Genomic DNA, 19,225 nt, shown 5'->3' with positions numbered 1-19,225 from the left:
CACACTGCATGCCAGCCTGGCACACCATATGCCAGCCCGGCACACCGCACACCAGCCTGGCACACCACACACCAGCCCGGCACACTGCACGCCAGCCCAGCACACCATATGCCAGCCCGGCACACCGCACACCAGCCTGGCACACCACACGCCAGCCCGGCACACTGCACGCCAGCCTGGCACACCACATGCCAGCCCGGCACCGCTGCAGGCTCCCCCCGCACCAAGGCAGGACCAGCCGCTCTCCCCCACGGCAGCGCTGACGAATCGGCTGACCGTGTGTCACCGGCTTCATTTGGCACCCGCCTTCTCGGCGAGATTAATTAATCCGATCCTCCAGTCCCTGGAGGGAGCTGAATCAAACAGCACCTGTCACCAGGACCTGGTGCTGCTGCTCCTCGCGGTGACGAGGCCGTGCTGCCGGGGGCACCGCGGGGACCCCAGCTCTGCCAAGGGCTGCGGCACCAATGGTGTGGTGAGCACCATGGCCAGCCAGGATGAGCCAGGCAGGCAGCAGTGCAGGCAGCGGTGCAGGCAGAGGCGCAGGCAGCGGTGCAGGCAGAGGCGCAGGCAGCAGTGCAGGCAGAGGCACAGGCAGCAGTGCAGGCAGAGGCGCAGGCAGAGGCGCAGGCAGAGGCGCAGGCAGCGGTGCAGGCAGAGGCAGATAATTGCAGCTATTGGCAAAAACGGAGCTGCCGGAACAGCTGGGGGCACATCGTACCCAGAGATGGTCCCACATCTCTGCTGCGATTTTGCCTGTTCCCAGGTGTTTCAATCCCCTTTTCCTCCTGTTTTCCTCACCCGGTTTCTGTCCAGCTGTCACAGCTCCTCACTGAACATCCAGCCGCCCTCTCCCCGGCAAACGCCGCATCCCCTCCGTTCAGCACCGGCACTAAAGCCACTTTCCTGCCCACCGGTGCAGCTGCTGCTTTCGGTGACCAAGCAGCCCAGGAAGGTGCCGGGTTTGGTCTGTGCCGGCGGCAGAGGGCCGGCCAGCCCCGGTGAGCGCTGGTGCTGGGGTGCAGCTCCCTCCCCGGCGCAGGGTGACATGGGGAGGGACACTGGGAGCAATGGGGACAGTGGCAGAACTGGGGATAATGTGAAGACAATGCGGGAGCACAGGACAACGTGGGGGTGGCACCGTGAGCAGTGGGGACAACATGGGGGACGATGGCGGGAGCAGCGGGGACAATCAGTGGGGACGCTGGCGGTGCTGCTGGCACAGCCGGCGCGGGGGCACCTACAGCCTGGTTCGGGGAAGTGGTGGCAAAACCCGGTAAATGCTGTTGGCATCAACTTGTCCATGGAGGTTTCACAGCAAAAGGGATCAAATCGGTTCTGGTTTTGGTGCGAGGGCTGTTTGCCATCCTGGAGCTGCCGGCGGGAGCCGGCACAGGGCGAAACTTCCCAGCGGTTGAGCGGTGCGGGAAGCGCCGTGCTGAGCAGCACCCGCCATCCGGATGGACGGACGGACAGGGAGCGACCCCACCAGCTGCAGCCCAGGTCCCTGGGAGCTGCCGGTGCCGCCGCTTCCCCGGCTCCAGCCCCACGGCCGGCGCCCACCGCGGCAGAACCACGGGGAAGCCACGGGAACGCTGCGGGGTGAGAAACCTTCCTGTCCCAGCCCCGGCCCACCGGGAGCGCGTGCTGGTGGGTTTCCAGCCATATGTATCCCCAGCCATAGGTACCCCCAGTACCCCCAGCCATAGGTACCCCCAGCCATACATGCATGCGGATGTACCCACATGCCCCATGTGCAGGTGTATGTACCTACAGCTATACCTAGATGCAGCTATTCCCATATGGAGACAGACCCATGTATAGATGTACCTATGGGCAGACACACCTACTGGCAGACATATATGCTGTATGACCTGTGTGATCTGCTCCGGTGACGCTGTGTTGGCGGGTGGGTTGGCCTGGATGATGTCCAGCCCCAGCCAGGCTGGGATTCTGTACGCAGCTCCCCATAGGTGCAGCTGTACCTGTGTGAGCCGCACCTCTGCCACGGTGCGCCGCACAGCGCCAGGGCTGCCTGCACGCACACCTGCCTGCACGCGTGCGGGGAGCACGGCTGTGCCGGGGTGCGAGCGCGGCTGTGCCAAGCAGCGCTGCGGTGAGGCTGGGGCTTCGGAACACACAAAAACCCTGCAGCGCGGCAGCTTCCACCGGAGCCAGGAGCGGGAGCGGACGTGCAGCAGTCGCAGCAAACCGAGCAGGGTGGCAACACCGGCATCGCCGGCACCCCTCGCTGCGGCTGTGGGGGCTGGCTGGGAGAGCCCCAGCACAGCCTGCACCGTGGCTGCGGATGGGGATGCAGCGGGCACGGCCGGGGTCGCTGCAGCCGCCGCCGGTGCCACATCCCGAAGCAGCAGTCCGCAGGCGCGGCTGGGAGAGCCGGCGTGTGCGGTGGTCGGGGCGTTGGGCCGCGGTCACACCGGCCGGGGGAGCGGAGGCTCCGCGGCTCGGCATGGCAGCGCCGGAGGAGACCTGCTGGGAGGGGGGATGGCAGCTGCTGTCACCGCGGCACACGCTGCGCCAGCCGGATCGTCGCCGGATCGCAGGGCAGCCTGGGGCGCCGGGAGCAGCTGCAGACATGGCTTCTGCTGGCAGAGCTGCGGCAGCGCTTGTGGGGAGGGCACGAGGAGAGCGCGGCAACAGCGCGGCCACAGCGCGGCCACAGCGCGGCGAGGCTCTTCACCTGTGGCCGGGGGCAGCCGGGGTCCAACCAGCATCCCAGCACAGCGCCAGAACCGCGGCTCAGCCGGCCAGGCCCACTGTGCTGGTGCGCTGGTGCACCATGAGCTGCCAGCGGGCCCTGGCTACACCAGCACAGCTGGGAGCTGGGCAGGTCCGTTACCTGACGTGCCGCGGCGATGACACGCTGCTGGGCTCTGGCTGCACTGCCGGTGACTCCCAGTGTGGCGCTGGGGCTGTGCCATCGGGGGTGCAGCACCGGCTGCTGGCACTGCTGCCAACCCCTGGGACCACGGCCCTGTTTGGTGGGGCCATGGCAGCCCTGGCCCAGCCAGCAACTGGACCCTGGTTCAAATGCTTGTGCCAGGTCTGCTGCTGCCGGCACAGAGTGGGCGCTGCCACCGGCTGCACTCGCGCAGGTACCGGCAGCCGGCAGGGCCGGGCACGGTTTGGCAGCTCCGGGCAGGGTTTGGCAGCTCCGGGCCAGGGGCACCTGCCCTTTCCAGCCCAGGCCAGCAGCACCCGCAGTGGCTCCCGAGGGAGCCGGGGGGAGCAGCCGTCCCTGCTGCGGCGCAGGAGCCGGCCCCGTTAAGTCAGGGGAACGCACCATTAATTATTATTATTAATTAATGTCTTATTTTACAGTGCCCCCATGTGCACCAGGAGCCTTCCAGCAGCGCAGGCGCAGGGTCCCCGCGGGGAGGGCTCCTCTGGGGGCCGTGGCCGGCGCGGTGGAGCGCGGTGGCTCGGCGCGGCCGGGGCAGGAGTGGGGCTGCCCAAGTGTGCCGGGAGCTGCCAGGGGTGCCCTGGGGGTCCATGGGTGGCAGCCTGGGACCCTGGACGCCCGTCTGGGTGGTGCAGGGCTGGTCCTGGGGCAGGCGGCTCCCCCCAATGTCACCCCATCCTCAGCACCCGCGGGCGCTGCTCTCGGTGCGCAGCCCATGCCCGGCGTGCGCAGTGTGGGGGCGGCACAATGGGCATCCCCAGGTGCCCACCATGGCTGGGGGACACAGCAACCTCCCCCCAGCTCCCCAGAACCCCCTCCTCCAGTGCAGTGCTGGCCCACGGCTCTTCTGGGGTCTCCGGTGCCCTTGTAGCCCAGCCCCAAGCCCCCGATTTTTGGGCGCTTCCCCGCCAGGACAGGGCAGAGCCCGTCTCCCCCAAAGCTGCTGCCAGCTGGGGTTCAGGCCCAGCCATGCCCGTCTCTCCGGTCCCCCCGGCACCCACGGCACCACTGGAACCGCAGGAACCTGGATCAGCCCTCAGGAAAGCTCTGGTGTGTTCGCAGATCACCACACTCACAGACACCCCAATGGCCAAGCCCGCGGATCCCCTGGCTGCTTCCCGAGCGCCCGCGGTGCGGCCGTGCCCGTCACCGGGCCCCGAGCCTCTCCAGGCTTCGCCACGCGCCGCCCCGCAGGGGAAGGTGCCCCCAGGACACTCGGGTCCCCGCTCGGCCCTGGTGTCCCTCTGGCAGCCCCTGGCTGGGCGAGGAACGTGGGGTGTCCCTCCAGCCCAGCAGCGTGGGGCTGTTGTGGGGAGCTGGGCTGCGGGGCAGGGGCGGCCAGCGAGCCCGGGCTGAGCAGAGGGAGGTGGGACCAGCCCTGGGCGGGGGCACCGGGCTTGGGCACCACAGGAGGGCACAGGGGGTTCCCTGCCATGAGACGGTGCCAGGGATCAAAGAATCACTGAAACATTTTGGTTGGAAAAGATCTTTAAGATCATCAGCCATTAACACAACACTGCCAAGGCCACCACTGCCCCATGTCCTGAGAACCTCATGTCCGTCTGTCCAGCCCTCCAGGGATGGTGACTCCAGCACTGCCCTGGGCAGCCTGTTCCAATGCCCCACAGCCCTTTGGGGAAGAAATTGTTCCCCACATCCAACCTCAACCTCCCCTGGGCAACTTGAGGCCGTTTCCTCTGCTCCTGGCGCTTGTTCCTGGGGAGCAGAGCCCGACCCCCCTGGCTCCAAGCTCCTTTCAGGCAGCTCAGAGATCAGAAGGTCTCCCCTCAGCTCCTGTTCTCCAGTGAACCCCCAGGTCCCTCAGCCGCTCCATCACACTTGTGCTCCAGCCCCTCACCAGCTCCGGTCCCTTCTCTCGGCTCGCTCCGGTGTCAGTGGTGCCCATGGCTGAGCTCTGCGGGACGCACAGAGCAGGGGGCAGGTCCGCACCGCGCTGCATGGCACAGCCGGCACTGCGCAGCGTGGCCGGCTTCAGCATGGCGCTGCATGGCTCAGCATGGCCCACAACCATGGGACACGGCATCGCTTGGCACTGCACAGCCCCGGCTGGCACTGCACAGCCCCAGCTGGCACTGCACGCCACTGCACGGTCCTGCATGGCCCGATACGGCCTCAAACCCCTTGGCTCAGCAATAGCCTTTACAGCGTGGCATCGTATGGCATGGCTCGACACACGACTCAGCACTGCACGGCCTGGCACTGTATGGCACAGCTTGGCACTGCACATCCTGGCACACCTGAGCTCGCCATGGCACAGCTTGGCACTGCCGGCATGGGCTGGCACAGCTTGGCTCGGCATGGCACTGCCGGGATCTGCCCAGCATCACCCGGAGTGCTCCAGAGACGCTGGGCTCAGCCCAGCTCTGGGTGGCTCTGGCCCAGCACTGCACGGGACTGCTGGGCTTGGCTCAGCTTGGCCCAGCCCAGTTTGGCCCAGCCCAGTTTAGCCCAACACAACATGGCACAGCCCAGTTTGCCTTTTCTTGGCCTGGTCCAGCGTGGGTTGGCTCACTGCGGTCCGGCCTGGCTCAGCGCTGCATGGCCAGCATTGGCTCAACCCCGTCTGGCCCAGCCTGGTTCAGCTCGGCTCAGCTTGGCACTGCATCACCCAGCCTGGCTTGGCTTGGTCGAGCTTGGTCTGGCTTGGCACGGCACAGCATGGCTTGGCACGGCACAGCTTGGCTTGGCATGGCTTGGCTTAGCTGGGCTCAGCAAGGCCCAGCCTTGCCCGGACAGGCCCATCCCAGCTGAGCCAGGAGCACAGCCCATCCCGACACCGCCTGCCGCAGTGTCGGTCCGGCCCGGCTCGGCTCGGCCCGCGGGGCTGGGCCCGGCGCGGCGGGGCTGGGCTGCGCTCAGCGCGGCCCGGCGGGCGCTAGGACCGCGCGGCGGGCGGGCGGGCGGCTCGGTGCTGCAGTGGAGGCGGCGGCGCTGCGGGAGGAGGCCTCGCCGGGAGCGCAGCGGCGGCGGCGGCGGCTCGGCACGGCTCGGCACGGCTCGGCGCGCCGGGCCCGCACCGGCCCAGGTAACGGCCCCGCGGCAGCGCGGACACGGGTGGCCCCCGCGGCCCCCCGGGACGGGGCACCCCCACCTCGGCACCCCCGCCTCGGCTCGGCTGGGCTCGGCACCGCTCGGCTCGGTTCGGCACCGCTCGGCTCGGCTCGGTTCGGCTGTGTTCGGGTCGGTTCGGCTCCGTTCGGGTTGGCTCGGTTCGGCTCGGCCCGACCCGCAGAGCCCGGCGGGCGGCCCGCGCCCCCCGCCCGGACACCCCCGCCCCGGTCCCGTGTCCCCCTCCCCGGCCCGGGGGCGTCGCGGCGGCGGGCGGGGGCTGCGGCGGGAGCGGGCCGGGCCGGGCCGGCCCGGGGGGCGCAGCGCCGAGCAGGAAAACATGGCAGCGGCCGGGCCGCCTCCCGCCCGGCCGGGCCCGCGTCGCCCCCCCGGCCCCGCGGCCGCCCCCGCTCCCGGCCCGGCCCCGCGCGGCGGGCGGGGGTGGCGGCGCGGGCCCGCGGGCCCGTTCCCCGCGGCGCCGCCGTGTCCTTGAGCGCCGCGCCGGGCGGCTGAAGGGCAGCGCGGGGCCCCGCGCCGCTCCGGGGCTGCGGGGCCGCCCGGGGGTGTCACCGCCGTGCGTGCCCCCCAGCCCCGGCCCGTCGGGACCCCCGGGGCGAGCCCCCCGCCCGGCTGCGGAAGAGCGGGGGTGCCCGCAGCCCCTGCCGCCGCAGCCCCGGCCCGGCGCTGCCCTCCGGCGGGCCGCAGCGGAGCTGCCCCGGGCTGGCGCTGCGGAAACTTTGGTGGTGTGCACCCGAGAAATCCCCTCCCGTGGGCAGCGGGAGAGCAGCAGCCGCGGGCGGGCAGGGGGCGGCGTGGGCACGGGCTGGCAGGGCTGCCCGCTGCCTGCCCGCTGCCCTCAGCCCTGCCTGCTGCCCTCAGCCCTGCCTGCTGCCTCTCTGCTGCCTGCTCTGCTGCCTGCTCTGCTGCCTGCTCCCATCCCTGCCTGCCTGCCCTGCTTACCCATGCCCCGCTGCCTGCCCGCTGCCTGGCTCCCCCGCTCCCGTTGGCGATGCAGCTGGGCCGCCCGCTTGCTCGCTTCCCCCTTTCCTCTCTCTCTGTTTTTTCTCTCCCCCCCTCGCTTTCATGTGTTCGTGTGCGCGAACCTGTGGGCAAATGAAATTTTCCTTTTCGCTCAGTTCCTCTTTCTTTATTTCTTCCCTTTGTGTGACGTAGACGGTGTCACCACGGGATTGGCGTTCGGTGCTCGCGCTGCCGCGCCGAGCGCGCGGCGGCAGGAGCTGGCGGTGACGCTGGGTGCCCGCGTCCTGCCCGCGGCTGCGCCCCTCGCCCGCCCCGACGGGGACGCCGGGACGGGGGCACCCGCGGCAGCCGCGAGCAAAGCGTCGAAGCCGGTGGCCACGGGCAGCCGGCGGGAATGGATGTTGTCGTACCCGGCGGCTGCTCCCGGCAGCTCCCGCGCCTGCTCTGGCCTTTCGTGCTGAGTCAGCTCGAAACTTCCCAGCGGAGCCTCTTTTGGTGACACGCAGCGCCCGCCGCCTCTCGAGGAAAGGCGGGATGCCGGTGCCGGCGCTGCTCGCCGAAGCTGCGGGCCAGGCCTTGCCCCGGCTGCCGGCGTGACCGCGAGCTGCCGCCGCGGGCGATGGCTGTGCCTCAGATCCGGCGCGGCCGCTGCTTCGCGGGGCTGCTGTGGGGCCACGGCCGCTTCCCTTCAGGTGGTGGTTTTTGTACGGGTGTTTTTAGGACGGCACATCCCTGCCTGCGCCCCTGCCTGTCCCGGGCAGGCTGTGCCGTTAGCGAGCGTGCGGCTCCCTGCAGCGCCCGCAGGGGACAGCGCGTGGGCTTGCCAGGTAACCGCCGGCACACGCGTGCGTGCGCCAGGACACGCGTGTGCCAAGCGCGCACGTGCCCCGGCGGCTCCTCGGGAGGAGCCGGCGGTGTTTGGGCGTGCGGTTTGGCGGAGATGGAGGTGTCGTCTGCTCCGCTTTGCTGCAGGAACCTGCTCGCCCTCGAGACCGCGCGGCGGTTTTTGACACCATCCGAACCCTGCCCGGTGCTGCCGGCGTGGGGCCGGGACCACCAGGGTCACACCGGGCAAACCGGGGCCAGGAGGGACATGGAGCGGAGCCGCCGTCCCGCTTCCCCACCGCGCTGCCGCCGCGGGGCTCGGCACGCGCGGGACGCGCCGCCGCCGGTTGGGCCTGTTCCCGCGGTTAACCACCCTCCCCAGTTCAAAGCCCGTACCTGACTGCCGCTTTGGATCGCCCCAGCCCTGCTGCTCTGCCAGCTGGAGGCTCTCCGCGGTGCCGGGGGCTCTGCCGCAGCGGCACTTGCTCACCGTAATCACGTCATCTCTTGGCCTTTCTTTCCCTCGATAAGCTCAGCTCCGGGAGCTCGGCCGCGGCTCCTTCATCAACCTGCCAGGTTGGCACCGTCCCACCTGCAAAACAGCTCCACGTCCCGGTGCCGGCGGCTCCCCTGTGTGTCACCACCATGTCCCGGCGCCGGGGGCTCCCCCATGTGTCCCCACTCTGTCCCGTGGGCGATTTTGCCTGACCCCGGCCCTCAAGGTGCTCCCGCTGTGCGGGATCTGGTGCTGGTTGTGGCTGCAGCCGGGGTTGCGGTTTGCTTGTCCTGGGGTGCAGTGCACTGTCCTGGGGTGCAGTGCATTGCTCCTGGGGTGCAGTGCTGTGCAGTGCACTGTCCTGGGGTGCAGTGCGGCATGGTACCCTATGGTGCAGTGTGTCACTCTGAGGCCAGTTTGGTGGTGCCAACCAAGCCGGGGTCGCCGTCCGCCCCGCTCTGTTTCGGGGAGCAGAGGGCACGTGCTGCCGGCACCATGTCCCTCGTCCCGTTGACACCCCGTCGTGCCGCGGCAGCAGTTCCCGGCGGCTGCGGCGAGGGCGGCCGCTTCCCTGCCCGCCACGTGCGCCCCGAGCAGCGTGGCCAAATATTTAGCCCGTAAGTGATAATTACGGGGGATGAGGTCAACGCTCTGCCCGCCACGGTGGTTTCGGCTCAACCATCTGTCGGAGGCGATCGCAGCGGCGCTGCTGCCGCTCGGTGGAATTTTGGGCCTCCAGGGACACCCACCCGTCCCCGGGTGCCCCTGGAGCGGCACCCCTGGCGTGGGGGTCCGGGGGGGCGCCCCCCCCGTGAGTCAGGTGTGGGGGCTCAGGGGGTGGGGGTGACTCACGGCCGCAGCGCCCGGCCCCTCTGAGTCAATCCTGAACTTCTTCCTCGGCGCTGGGAGGGAGGAGGAGGAGGAGGAGGAGCAGCGCGGCTGCCTGGGGGTGGCAGTGACTCAAAGTGACAACAACAATAATAATACGCTGCGGCACTTGTCACGGGAGAGGCGTTTGGACGGGGTCCCTCGTGCGTCCCCAGCGCCAAAGGCACGCGAGGGACCCCGTCCAACCCCGGTGGGTGTCACCGCGCCGGGGGCCGCCGCGTGCGGGGTCACGTTAGGACAGGCGGGGGGGGGACTGCGGTGAAGGTGTCACCAGCCGCCGGCACGGGGGGCTGCCGGGGACCCCGTTCGCCATCACCTAAAATGGCCGTTTGGGTTTCTGCGGGTTCCCGGCTGCGGCGCGGCAATGGCAACGGCAACGGCGGGAGCTGCCGAGGTCCCGAAATATAAAAAAGGCGGGTTTTCTCCTTTTTTTTCCCTCCCTTTCCCTCCCGCCGCGTGTCTCATCCAGCCAGCGCAGGTAACCTACTTTGAAACGCCTCTGCCGAGCGGCGAGCGTGACTCGCCGGGGCCCTGCCGTGCGGGAGCGGCAGCGCGGGCTGGGGCTCCGGTTCCCCCGCTCGCCGTCAGCCGTAAGGTCAGCCCGAGCGGTTAAATAGGGAGGCAGGAGGGACGGCGGCGAGTCCCTCCCCGCGCTTCGGCGGCGAGCGCCGGACCAGGCTCCGTCCCCCCCGCCGCCACCGCCGCATCGACGAGGGGATGCCCCGGTGCTGCCGGAGGGGGCTCTCGGCGGCCTAACGGGGGACACGGTGCCACAGCCCCCGTCCCGTCCCGTCGTGCCGCGGTGGGCGAGCCCCGGCTGGGTAAGAGCGCAGGAGAGCGGGGACGGCGCCGGGGGCCGCGGCGATACCCGCGGGTACCCCTCGGTGGGGCTGGGGGGGCCGGGGGCCGCCGGCTGCTCCCCGGCTTTGTTCGGCGGCCGCCGGCCGGGGCTGCCGTGGGGTTTCTCCGCAGCACAACTATTTTTAGTGCGTTTGGAGACCATGTTTGCTGGAAGCAAATCAAAGCCCGAGCTGGCCCTTCGGCAGCGCCAAGCGGGGCGGCCGCGGCCGCGCTCCCCAGGCACCGGTGATGCCGGGGGGGCTCACCCGCCCCCGGGGCTGCCAGAGGGACCCTGGTTGAGGGGGGTCCAGGCTGGGGGGCTGGAGGTGGCTGAGCCATTTTCTAGGGCTGTGGGGACATGCGGGTAGGGACCCGCTGGGCAGCGGGAGCCGGGGACACCAGGGACACCAGGGACGCCAGCACCCTGGTGCCTCTGGGCACGGGGTGCCCCACGGGGGAGCCGGGGCTGCCCTGCCGCGCAGGTGTCTGGGTGCAGCCGGGGTGTTCCCGGGGGGTTCCAAGCGGCACGTGTGCTCCGGTGCTCGCAGCCGGGGCTTTGCCGAGGCGCGGGGGGCATGGGCAGGACCGGGGGCACCGACAGCCCCGGCCCATGAGCAGCACCCGGTGGGGGGGACATGGGGCCGAGGTGCGGTGCTGAACGCGTGCCGCGCTGTGCCGAGCAGCGAGCCGTGGTGCTGGCACCGGCGCAGCTGTGAGATGGGTGCTTGGAGTGGCGGCGTGTGGGTGCTCCGTGCCGGCCCCTCGCCAACGGGCACCGCGGTGCTGACACGGGGCTGAGCGCGCCGGGCGGGGGCAAAGGGCTCCGTGGGGAGCGCGGGCAGGCCCTGCGCGGCACGGGGCTGGGGGGCCGGTGTCCGGGATGGGGACAGGGACGGAGCCTCCCCTGGCACCCCCAGCTGGTGAAGGAGAGGGATGGGGCAGCTCTTCCCTGCATTCCACCGGATGGCACCGCGCTGGGCAGGGGGAGCCTGCACCCCAACCTGCATCCTGCACCCCAACCTGCATCCCGCACCCCAGCCTGCACCCCAACCTGCATCCTGCACCCCAGCCTGCACCCCACACCCCAGCCTGCACCCCACATCCCAACCTTCGCCCCACACCCCAGCCTGCACCCCACAGCCCAGCCTGCACCCCACAGCCCAGCCTGCACCCCATGTCCCAGCCTGCACCCCACCCCTCCACCCCCCATCCCCCCCCCCGTGCCCACGCCCCCCTCGGGCCCCGGGGCAGCCGAGCCCCCCCCACCCCCCCATCCCGCGGGTGGCGGTGCCGCGGCCCCGCTGGGCAGCCCGGGGGTGCGGGCTGTGCGGCGGCGTTGGCAGCGGCCCTGCCCGCCCGCAGCCCCCCGCCCCGCGGCTGGGAACGGCTGCGGCTGGAAAGCTCTAGAAACAAATTGCAGCGCCGGTGCCAAAGGCAACAGCAGCCTCGGCCATGGCTAATGCAGCGTTTGCCATAGCAACAGGTGCCGGGGCTGACGCCTGCGCCGCAGCCCCGCGGGGCCCTGCCTGTGCCTGCACCCCCACCCTGCACCCCTTACCCTGCACCCCTCACCCTGCACCCTCACCCTGCACTCCTCACCCTGCACCCCCACCCTGCACCCTCACCCTGCACCCCCCACCCTGCACCCCCACCCTGCACCCCCCACCCTGCACCCCTGCACCCTCACCCTGCACCCCTCACCCTGCACCCCTCAGCCTGCACGCCCACCCTGCACCCCCACCCTGCACCCCTCACCCTGCACCCCTCACCCTGCACCCTCACCCTGCACTCCCCACCCTGCACCCCCACCCTGCACCCCCACCCTGCACCCCTCACCCTGCACCCCCACCCTGCACCCCTGCACCCTCACCCTGCACCCCCACCCTGCACCCCCACCCTGCACCCCTGCACCCTCACCCTGCACCCCCCACCCTGCACCCCCACCCTGCACCCCTGCACCCTCACCCTGCACCCCTCACCCTGCACCCCCACCCTGCACCCCCACCCTGCACCCTCACCCTGCACCTCCACCCTGCACCCCCCACCTTGCACCCCCCACCTTGCACCCCCCACCCTGCACCCCCACCCTGCACCCTCACCCTACACCCCCCACCCTACACTCCTCACCCTGGCACCCTCACCCTGCACTCCTCACCCTGCACCCCTCAGCCTGCACCCCTGCACCCCCCACCTTGCACCCTCAGCCTGCACCCCTCAGCCTGCACCCCTCAGCCTGCACCCCCACCCTGCACCCCCCACCCTGCACCCCCACCCTGCACCCCCACCCTGCACTCCTCACCCTGCACCCCTCAGCCTGCACCTCCACTCTGCACCCTCACCCTGCACCCCCAGCCTGCACTCTGCACCCTGCACCCTGTGTCCCCACCCTGCACCTCTCACCATGCGCCCCACACACCAGAACATGCACCCCTCAACCTGCACCCCAAACTGCACACCCCTCACCCTGCACCCCTCAACCTGCACCCCAAACTGCACACCCCTCACCCTGCACCCCTCACCCTGCACCCCAAACTGTGCACCCCTCACTCTGCACCCCTCACCCCAAACTGCACACCCCTCACCCTGCACCCCTCAACCTGCACCCCAAACTGCACACCCCTCACCCTGCACCCCTCACCCTGCACCCCAAACTGCGCACCCCTCACTCTGCACCCCTCACCCCAAACTGCACACCCCTCACCCTGCACCCCTCACCCTGCACCCCAGACTGCACACCCCACACCGTGCACCCCACAGCACACGCCCTGCACCCTGCAGCTCACCCCACGCTGTGCACCCCGTGCTGTGCACCAGACACCCCACACCCTGCACCCCACTCCCCACACCCCATACCACACCTTGCACCCCTCAACCTGTGCCCTGCAGCCCTCACCCTGCACCCCTCACCCTGCGCCCCCCGCCCTGCATCTTGCACCCCACACCGTGCACTGCACACCCCACACTGTGCATCATGCGCCACACACCGTGTACCATGCACCACACACCCCGCACCATGCACCACACATCTTGCACCCTGAACCCTGCACCACTGCACCCTGAACCCTGCACCACTGCACCCTGCACCGCTGCACCCTGAACCCTGCACCGCTGCACCCTGCACCCTGCACCCTGCACCCCACACCTTGCACCCTGCACTCCGCGCTGCTCACCCTTGAACCCCGCACCGCTGCACCCTGAACCCTGCACCACTGCACCCTGAACCCTGCACCGCTGCACCCTGCACCCTGAACCCTGAACCCTGCACCACTGCACCCTGCACCGCTGCACCCTGAACCCTGCACCGCTGCACCCTGCACCTGCACCCTGCACCCCACACCATGCACCCTGCACTCCGCGCTGCTCACCCTTGAACCCCGCACTGCTGCACCCTGAACCCTGCACCACTGCACCCTGAACCCTGCACCACTGCACCCTGCACCGCTGCACCCTGAACCCTGCACCGCTGCACCCTGCACCTGCACCCTGCACCCCACACCATGCACCCTGCACCGCTGCACCCTGAACCCTGCACCGCTGCACCCTGCACCTGCACCCTGCACCGCTGCACCCTGAACCCTGCACCGCTGCACCCTGCACCGCTGCACCCTGAACCCTGCACCGCTGCACCCTGCACCTGCACCCTGCACCCCACACCATGCACCCTGCACTCCGCGCTGCTCACCCTTGAACCCCGCACTGCTGCACCCTGAACCCTGCACCACTGCACCCTGAACCCTGCACCACTGCACCCTGCACCGCTGCACCCTGAACCCTGCACCGCTGCACCCTGCACCTGCACCCTGCACCCCACACCATGCACCCTGCACCGCTGCACCCTGAACCCTGCACCGCTGCACCCTGCACCTGCACCTGCACCCTGCACCCTGCACCGCTGCACCCTGAACCCTGCACCGCTGCACCCTGCACCGCTGCACCCTGAACCCTGCACCGCTGCACCCTGCACCTGCACCCTGCACCCCACACCATGCACCCTGCACCGCTGCACCCTGAACCCTGCACCGCTGCACCCTGCACCTGCACCCTGCACCCCACACCTTGCACCCTGCACTCCGTGCTGCTCACCCTTGAACCCTGCACTGCTGCACCCTGAACCCTGCACCACTGCACCTCGCACCCCGCACTGCTGCACCCTGAACCCTGAACCCTGCACCCCGCACTGTTGCACCCTGCATCCCGCACCCGGCACTACTGCACCCTGAACCCTGCACCACTGCACCCTGAACCCTGCACCTGCACCCCGCACTGCTGCACCCTGAACCCTGCACCGCTGCACCCTGCACCTGCACCCCACACTGCTGCACCCTGAACCCTGCACCACTGCACCCTCACACCCTGAACCCTGCACCTGCACCCCGCACTGCTGCACCCTGAACCCTGCACTGCTGCACCCTGCACCTGCACCCCACACTGCTGCACCCTGAACCCTGCACCGCTGCACCCTGCACCTGCATCCCGCACTGCTGCACCCTGAACCCCACACCACTGCCCCTCACACCCTGCACCCCACAGCTGGTGCGATCTGAGGCTCGAGCGCCTCCGCGGGGCGATGCCGGGGCCGCTGCCCAGCCCAGCCCCACCGAGTCAAGGTTGTGGTGTGTTAATAATTGCCGGGGCCGGGGCGCGGTGCGGGGGGCGGCGGGGCCGGTGCTCCCCTCACCCCGGCGCTCTCCGCTTCCCGCAGGGGCAGGAGGATCCAGGCAGGCGGCGGGACGCAGGGGCGGCCGCTGCGGCGGGCGAAGGCTCCGGACCCCTCCTCGGCGCAGAGAGCCAGAGCGTGGCGGCGGCGCGGGCCACTTTGGTGCTGAAGAGGTGACAGTCGCAGGCGCCCGCCCTCGCGCCCCACCATGCCATCCAGCGGGACCCTCGACACCAGCAGCCCCGCTCCGGACCGCGAGGCGCCCGACGCGCACAAGGTAGGGACCGGCGAGCGGGGGCTGCCGGGGGGACCTGCCCGCGCGGTGGCCGCCCCCATCACTGGGCTTGGCGTTGCTCCTGTGGTACGGGGGCAAGAGTGGGCTCCGGGGGTCCGGTGCGCTCCTGGCTGGCAGGCACGCGGGAAAAGGGGGCGCCCTGTGGCCCAGCAGCCCCGTTCCCCCCTCGCCGTGGCGCGGAGCCCTGAGCCACGGCCGGGATTAGCGCGGATTGAGCTATTCCTGGCAGAGCGGGAGCGCGGGGAGGGGACGGGGAAGCGCAGACCTGCTGTCACCTCCCGGCGGTGGCCAGGGCTGGGCAAGCCCGGCGGTGGGGAGGGGGCTGCCACCATGGCGGGGTGGGGGGGTCCCTGCGGCCGCCCCGGCTCTGGGTGGGTGGCAGGTGCATGTCCTGGGCTGTGGAGCAGCGGGAGGGGGACATGGGGCTTCCATTGAGCTGGAGCCCTGCTGCCAGGCCTGCTCCCCAGGGGCTGCGCTGGCTGCGTGTCCGCGGTGCTCCCCGGTGTCCCCGCCACACAAGGATGTGCCAGGCCGGTGCGGCTGGTGCCGGCAAAGGCGTCACTGCTCCTGCCGAGAGAAGCGTCAGGGCAGGCGTGGGGGCCGGCCTGCCCTGGTCGAGGCGTGGGGACCGCGGCCAGCTGGACGCCGTCGCGCCGCGGGCAGCGCGGGGTCGGGGTCAGCCGAGCTCCTCCGCGCTGGCTCGGCCGTGCCGTGCTTCCTGCGCCGTGCCAGCCCGGGTGCTCCCCACGCCGCACACCCGAACCCCGGCCATCGCTGCTGGCTGCTGGTGGGTCTGCCCCGTTGGGAGTGCCCAGCGCGTTCTTGGCACGGCCAGGGTGGTGAGTAACCCTGGGGTCGGTTCGTTGGTCCCCCACTGTCCCCTGTGGCAGGTGACACCACAGCAGGTGCATGTGACCAAGCCCACCCGGTCACTTGTACCAGGAGCCCCGGTAGGTGGACGCAGAGCCCACCCCCTGTTTCGGTGCAGTTCTGGAGGTGCACGGCAGCGCCAGCTTGGAGAGTGGGGTGCGGGGCCACGGCACATGGGCAGAAATTGGCAGCTGTGGTGCAGCCCGGCTCACCCTTGAGAGCAGGACCGGTGCTGGTCCCCGGGGTGCCGCGACCCGCGTGGGCCGGCAGTGAGCGTGCTGTGCCACAAGCTCGCCCCGCCGAGCGCTGTCCTGGCCTGACCCCGCCGGGACGCGGCGTCACCTCCCCCGTGGCCGCAGATGGAGGTCACCTCTGCCGACGGGACGCGCGGTGCCCGCGGGGCCGGACGCGGCTGTACCCCGACACCCACAGCACTGCGGGTCACACCGGTGCCGCCCTCGGCACCACCCTGGTGAGGCTGAGTTCCAGCTCCCATGCAAGAGGGGTCTCTGCCCCCGCCTCCTCCTGCCCCCCAGCCTGGCTCCCCCCGCCGCCCGGGGCTCCCGGCGCAGCCGGCGCGGGGCCCGGCGCGGTGCCGCGCAGCCAGCACTGCGTCATGCAGCAGCTCGGCTCCTCGGCGGTGCTTTCCCTCTTGGGCTGTTGCCTGGCAGCGGCGCAGGAGCGCGGCGCATCGGGGCCGCGCCGTGCAGCCCGCGCCCCGGCAGAGGGGGAGCCGTGCGGCTCACGGGGCCGTGACTCCGCTGCCAGTGAGGGGCTGCGGCACCGGCACCTGTGCTGGGCGGGGTGAGCGGGTTCCCCTGCAGCCTTTACCCCGGCCCTGCCTGTGCCCAGGCTGCGTCCCGGCTCCTCCTGCAGCTGCCCCGCGCGGGGGGGCCGGCCCTGCCCCGGGGTCCCCGCTGCTGCCCAGGGCCCCGTGTCCCCCAGCTCGGTGACACAGGAGCTGCCCCGCGTTGGCAGCAGTGGTGATGGCTCACGGGGAGCTCGCCTTGTCCCCGTGTGTGCTGGGAGCAGCTCCCTGTCCCCACAGCAGGGACCCCCGCTGCCCCCCCTGCTGCGGTGTCCCCAGGGCCGGTGTCCCCAGGGCCGGTGCCCAGTTGATGTTTTACGTGCAGCGGCACGAGGAGCAGAACGGAGTCCTGAGCACCGGCATTGCCTGGGAACGCCATAGAGACCCCTCAGAGCCCCCTCGCTTTGCCAGCACCCACGGGGTGCTGCTCAGCCACCTCATTTGGCGGGGGGCTGCATGAAGCACGGCCCCACCATGGGGGCACAGACACGGGGCCGCCCCGGCGCTGCGGGAGCGGGACGGCCGCGCTGGGACACCGCACGGCGCCGCACGGTTTGGCACAGGGGGTCCCTGTGGCCGCAGCCGGGGGGCTCCGCTCTGCCCCCCCGCACAGCGCTGGCGCCAGGCGGGTGCAGGGCCTGCGGGGCCGTGTCCTGGGGGTGCTGAGCTCACTGTCCCCTCCTGCTCCCAGCCTGTCCCGCGGCTCCTCCATGGCTGGGGACAGGCTTCCCCGGGGACAGGGACAGCGTCCGCGAGGAGGGGGACAGACTTTTGAGCAGGGCCTGTTGTGAGAGGACAAGGGGTGATGGTTTTAAACTAAAGGAGGGAGATTCAGGCCGGACATGATGCAGAAATTGTTTGTGCTGAGGGTGGTGAGAGCCTGGCCCAGGTTGGCCAGAGAGGTGGTGGCTGAACCATCCCTGGAGACATCCCAGGCCAGGCTGGACGGGGCTCTGAGCAGCCTGAGCTGGTGCAGATGTCCCTGCTATGGCAGGGGGACTGGGGGAGATTTATCCTACCCAAGCCATCCTGTAATTTGATGATTCTGTGATAAGGAGCATCCTGGGGCTGGATCAGCTGCCGAGGGCCCCTGCCCAGGTTTCGGCTGGTGGCAGGAGCTGGTTTGGAGTGGGTTGTGCCCAGTGCCCCTGTTTGCCGGCTGTGTTTGGCACGGGGCTGCCGTGCCTGACTCACTGCAGGCAGCACCGGTTCCTGCTCCAGCCCGGCGGGAGGGCTGAGGGGCTCAGGGGAGCAGGAACCCCCCACCCCGGCAACCCCATTTGGATCCTGTGCCAGGATGGAGCTGGAACTGCGATCCTGACACTGTCCTTGGACCCGTCCCAAAACTTGGCACCCGGGGCCGTGTGGGGAGCGGGGCTGGGCCCAGGCCTGAGCCCCTGGCTGCCGGAGCTGGGCATGGTCACTGGGGGCTGCCGGGGCGTGGGGGCCGGGGCTGCCCCGTGCGCAGGGGGCGACACTCAGTGACGGGGCTGGGGACAGCACGGTCCCAGCGGCCACCGTGGGTGCAAACCAGCGCGTGGCTCCCTCGTGATCCCACAGGCACAGCCTGTGGCAGGGGGATGGCAGCAAAGGGGACACCGGGTTTGGGAGGGAGCTGGTCTGGGGGGCTGTGGCCGTGGGGCACTGCAGCCGTGGGGCACAGCACATCCTGACCCCGCAGGAGCTTTGGGCCGGACTCCATGGGGCTGTGCCGGCGGTGGTTCCGGGGCCGGCAGGCAGCGGCGGGCAGGGCCGCGATGGGGCGGGCAGGACCGCGGTGGGGCCGGCACCCGCCGTGCCTGCGGGGCCGCGGCTGCAGCTGGATGCGGCGCAGTCTGGCTGCCAGCCCCATCCCCTCCCCGGCCTCCCCCTCGCCAGCCCCCGCCGGCCTCCTCTTTCCCCGCTCCCCCTCCGCGGCCTCTTCCTGCCTCGGCCGCCGCCGCGGGAGCTTCTGGGGCTCAGGTGAAACCAGCCCCGCTGCCGCCGCGGGACACGCCGGGGCCCGCGCCGCCCTCGCCCCCACGCACGACCCCCGCGCCACGGCACCGGGCGCGAGCCCCTCGAGCGGGAGCGGGGCCCCCGGCACGCTGCGGCCCTTGGGCGCTGCCGCGGTCCCGCGCGGGGAGCAGGTTCATTCCCGGGGCCGCGTGCCCGCCGTGCCGCCCGTGCCGGTGCGTGGGCCTCAGGGCACGGGGAGGGGGACGGGGCGCCAGCCGCTGCTCCGGGGCAGAGCGCGGAGAGGGTGCGTGGGGTCTGAAGCGCCCGCGCTGGCCGGCGCGGTGGCTGCTCCGAGGGCAGCCGGGCTCCCGCTGCCCAGCCGCGTCCCCGCGGAGCTGCCCGGCTCCCTGCAGGCCCACCCTGCGGTGCCGGGGTGCAGGAGCCGCAGACCCACACGCGCAGGGCTCTGGTGGGTCTCGGCAGAGGCACATCCCTCCGAGGCGGCCGCGGCGCAGGGCGCGGTGCAGGAGGGCTCTCCCGCTGATGGTGCCCGGCTCCACGGCAGCTCGCGCCGCTGCCCAAGTGCTGGCAGGAGCCGCCATTAAGGTTGTAGCGGTGCCCCGGGGGCTGCCGGG

General features: G+C 71.0%; 1 protein-coding gene across 1 annotated transcript in view; it reads left to right on the top strand.

The window, feature by feature from the left end:
* The first annotated feature begins 4,771 nt into the window (after positions 1–4,771).
* Positions 4,772–19,225, top strand: part of DNMT3A (DNA methyltransferase 3 alpha) — a 45,618-nt gene continuing 31,164 nt past the window's right edge. Inside the window, exons 1-2 of the mRNA XM_082047687.1 lie at positions 4,772–5,969; positions 14,725–14,956. Coding sequence (XP_081903813.1) covers positions 14,888–14,956 — 69 coding nt within the window. The 5' untranslated portion in view covers positions 4,772–5,969; positions 14,725–14,887. The remainder of the gene's footprint in view (positions 5,970–14,724; positions 14,957–19,225) is intronic.

Source organism: Streptopelia decaocto (assembly GCF_964273445.1).
Source record: "Streptopelia decaocto genome assembly, chromosome: 3".
Taxonomy (NCBI): domain Eukaryota; kingdom Metazoa; phylum Chordata; class Aves; order Columbiformes; family Columbidae; genus Streptopelia; species Streptopelia decaocto.
Note: the sequence above shows the minus strand (reverse complement) of the source record. Positions and strands in the feature narration are given on the sequence as shown.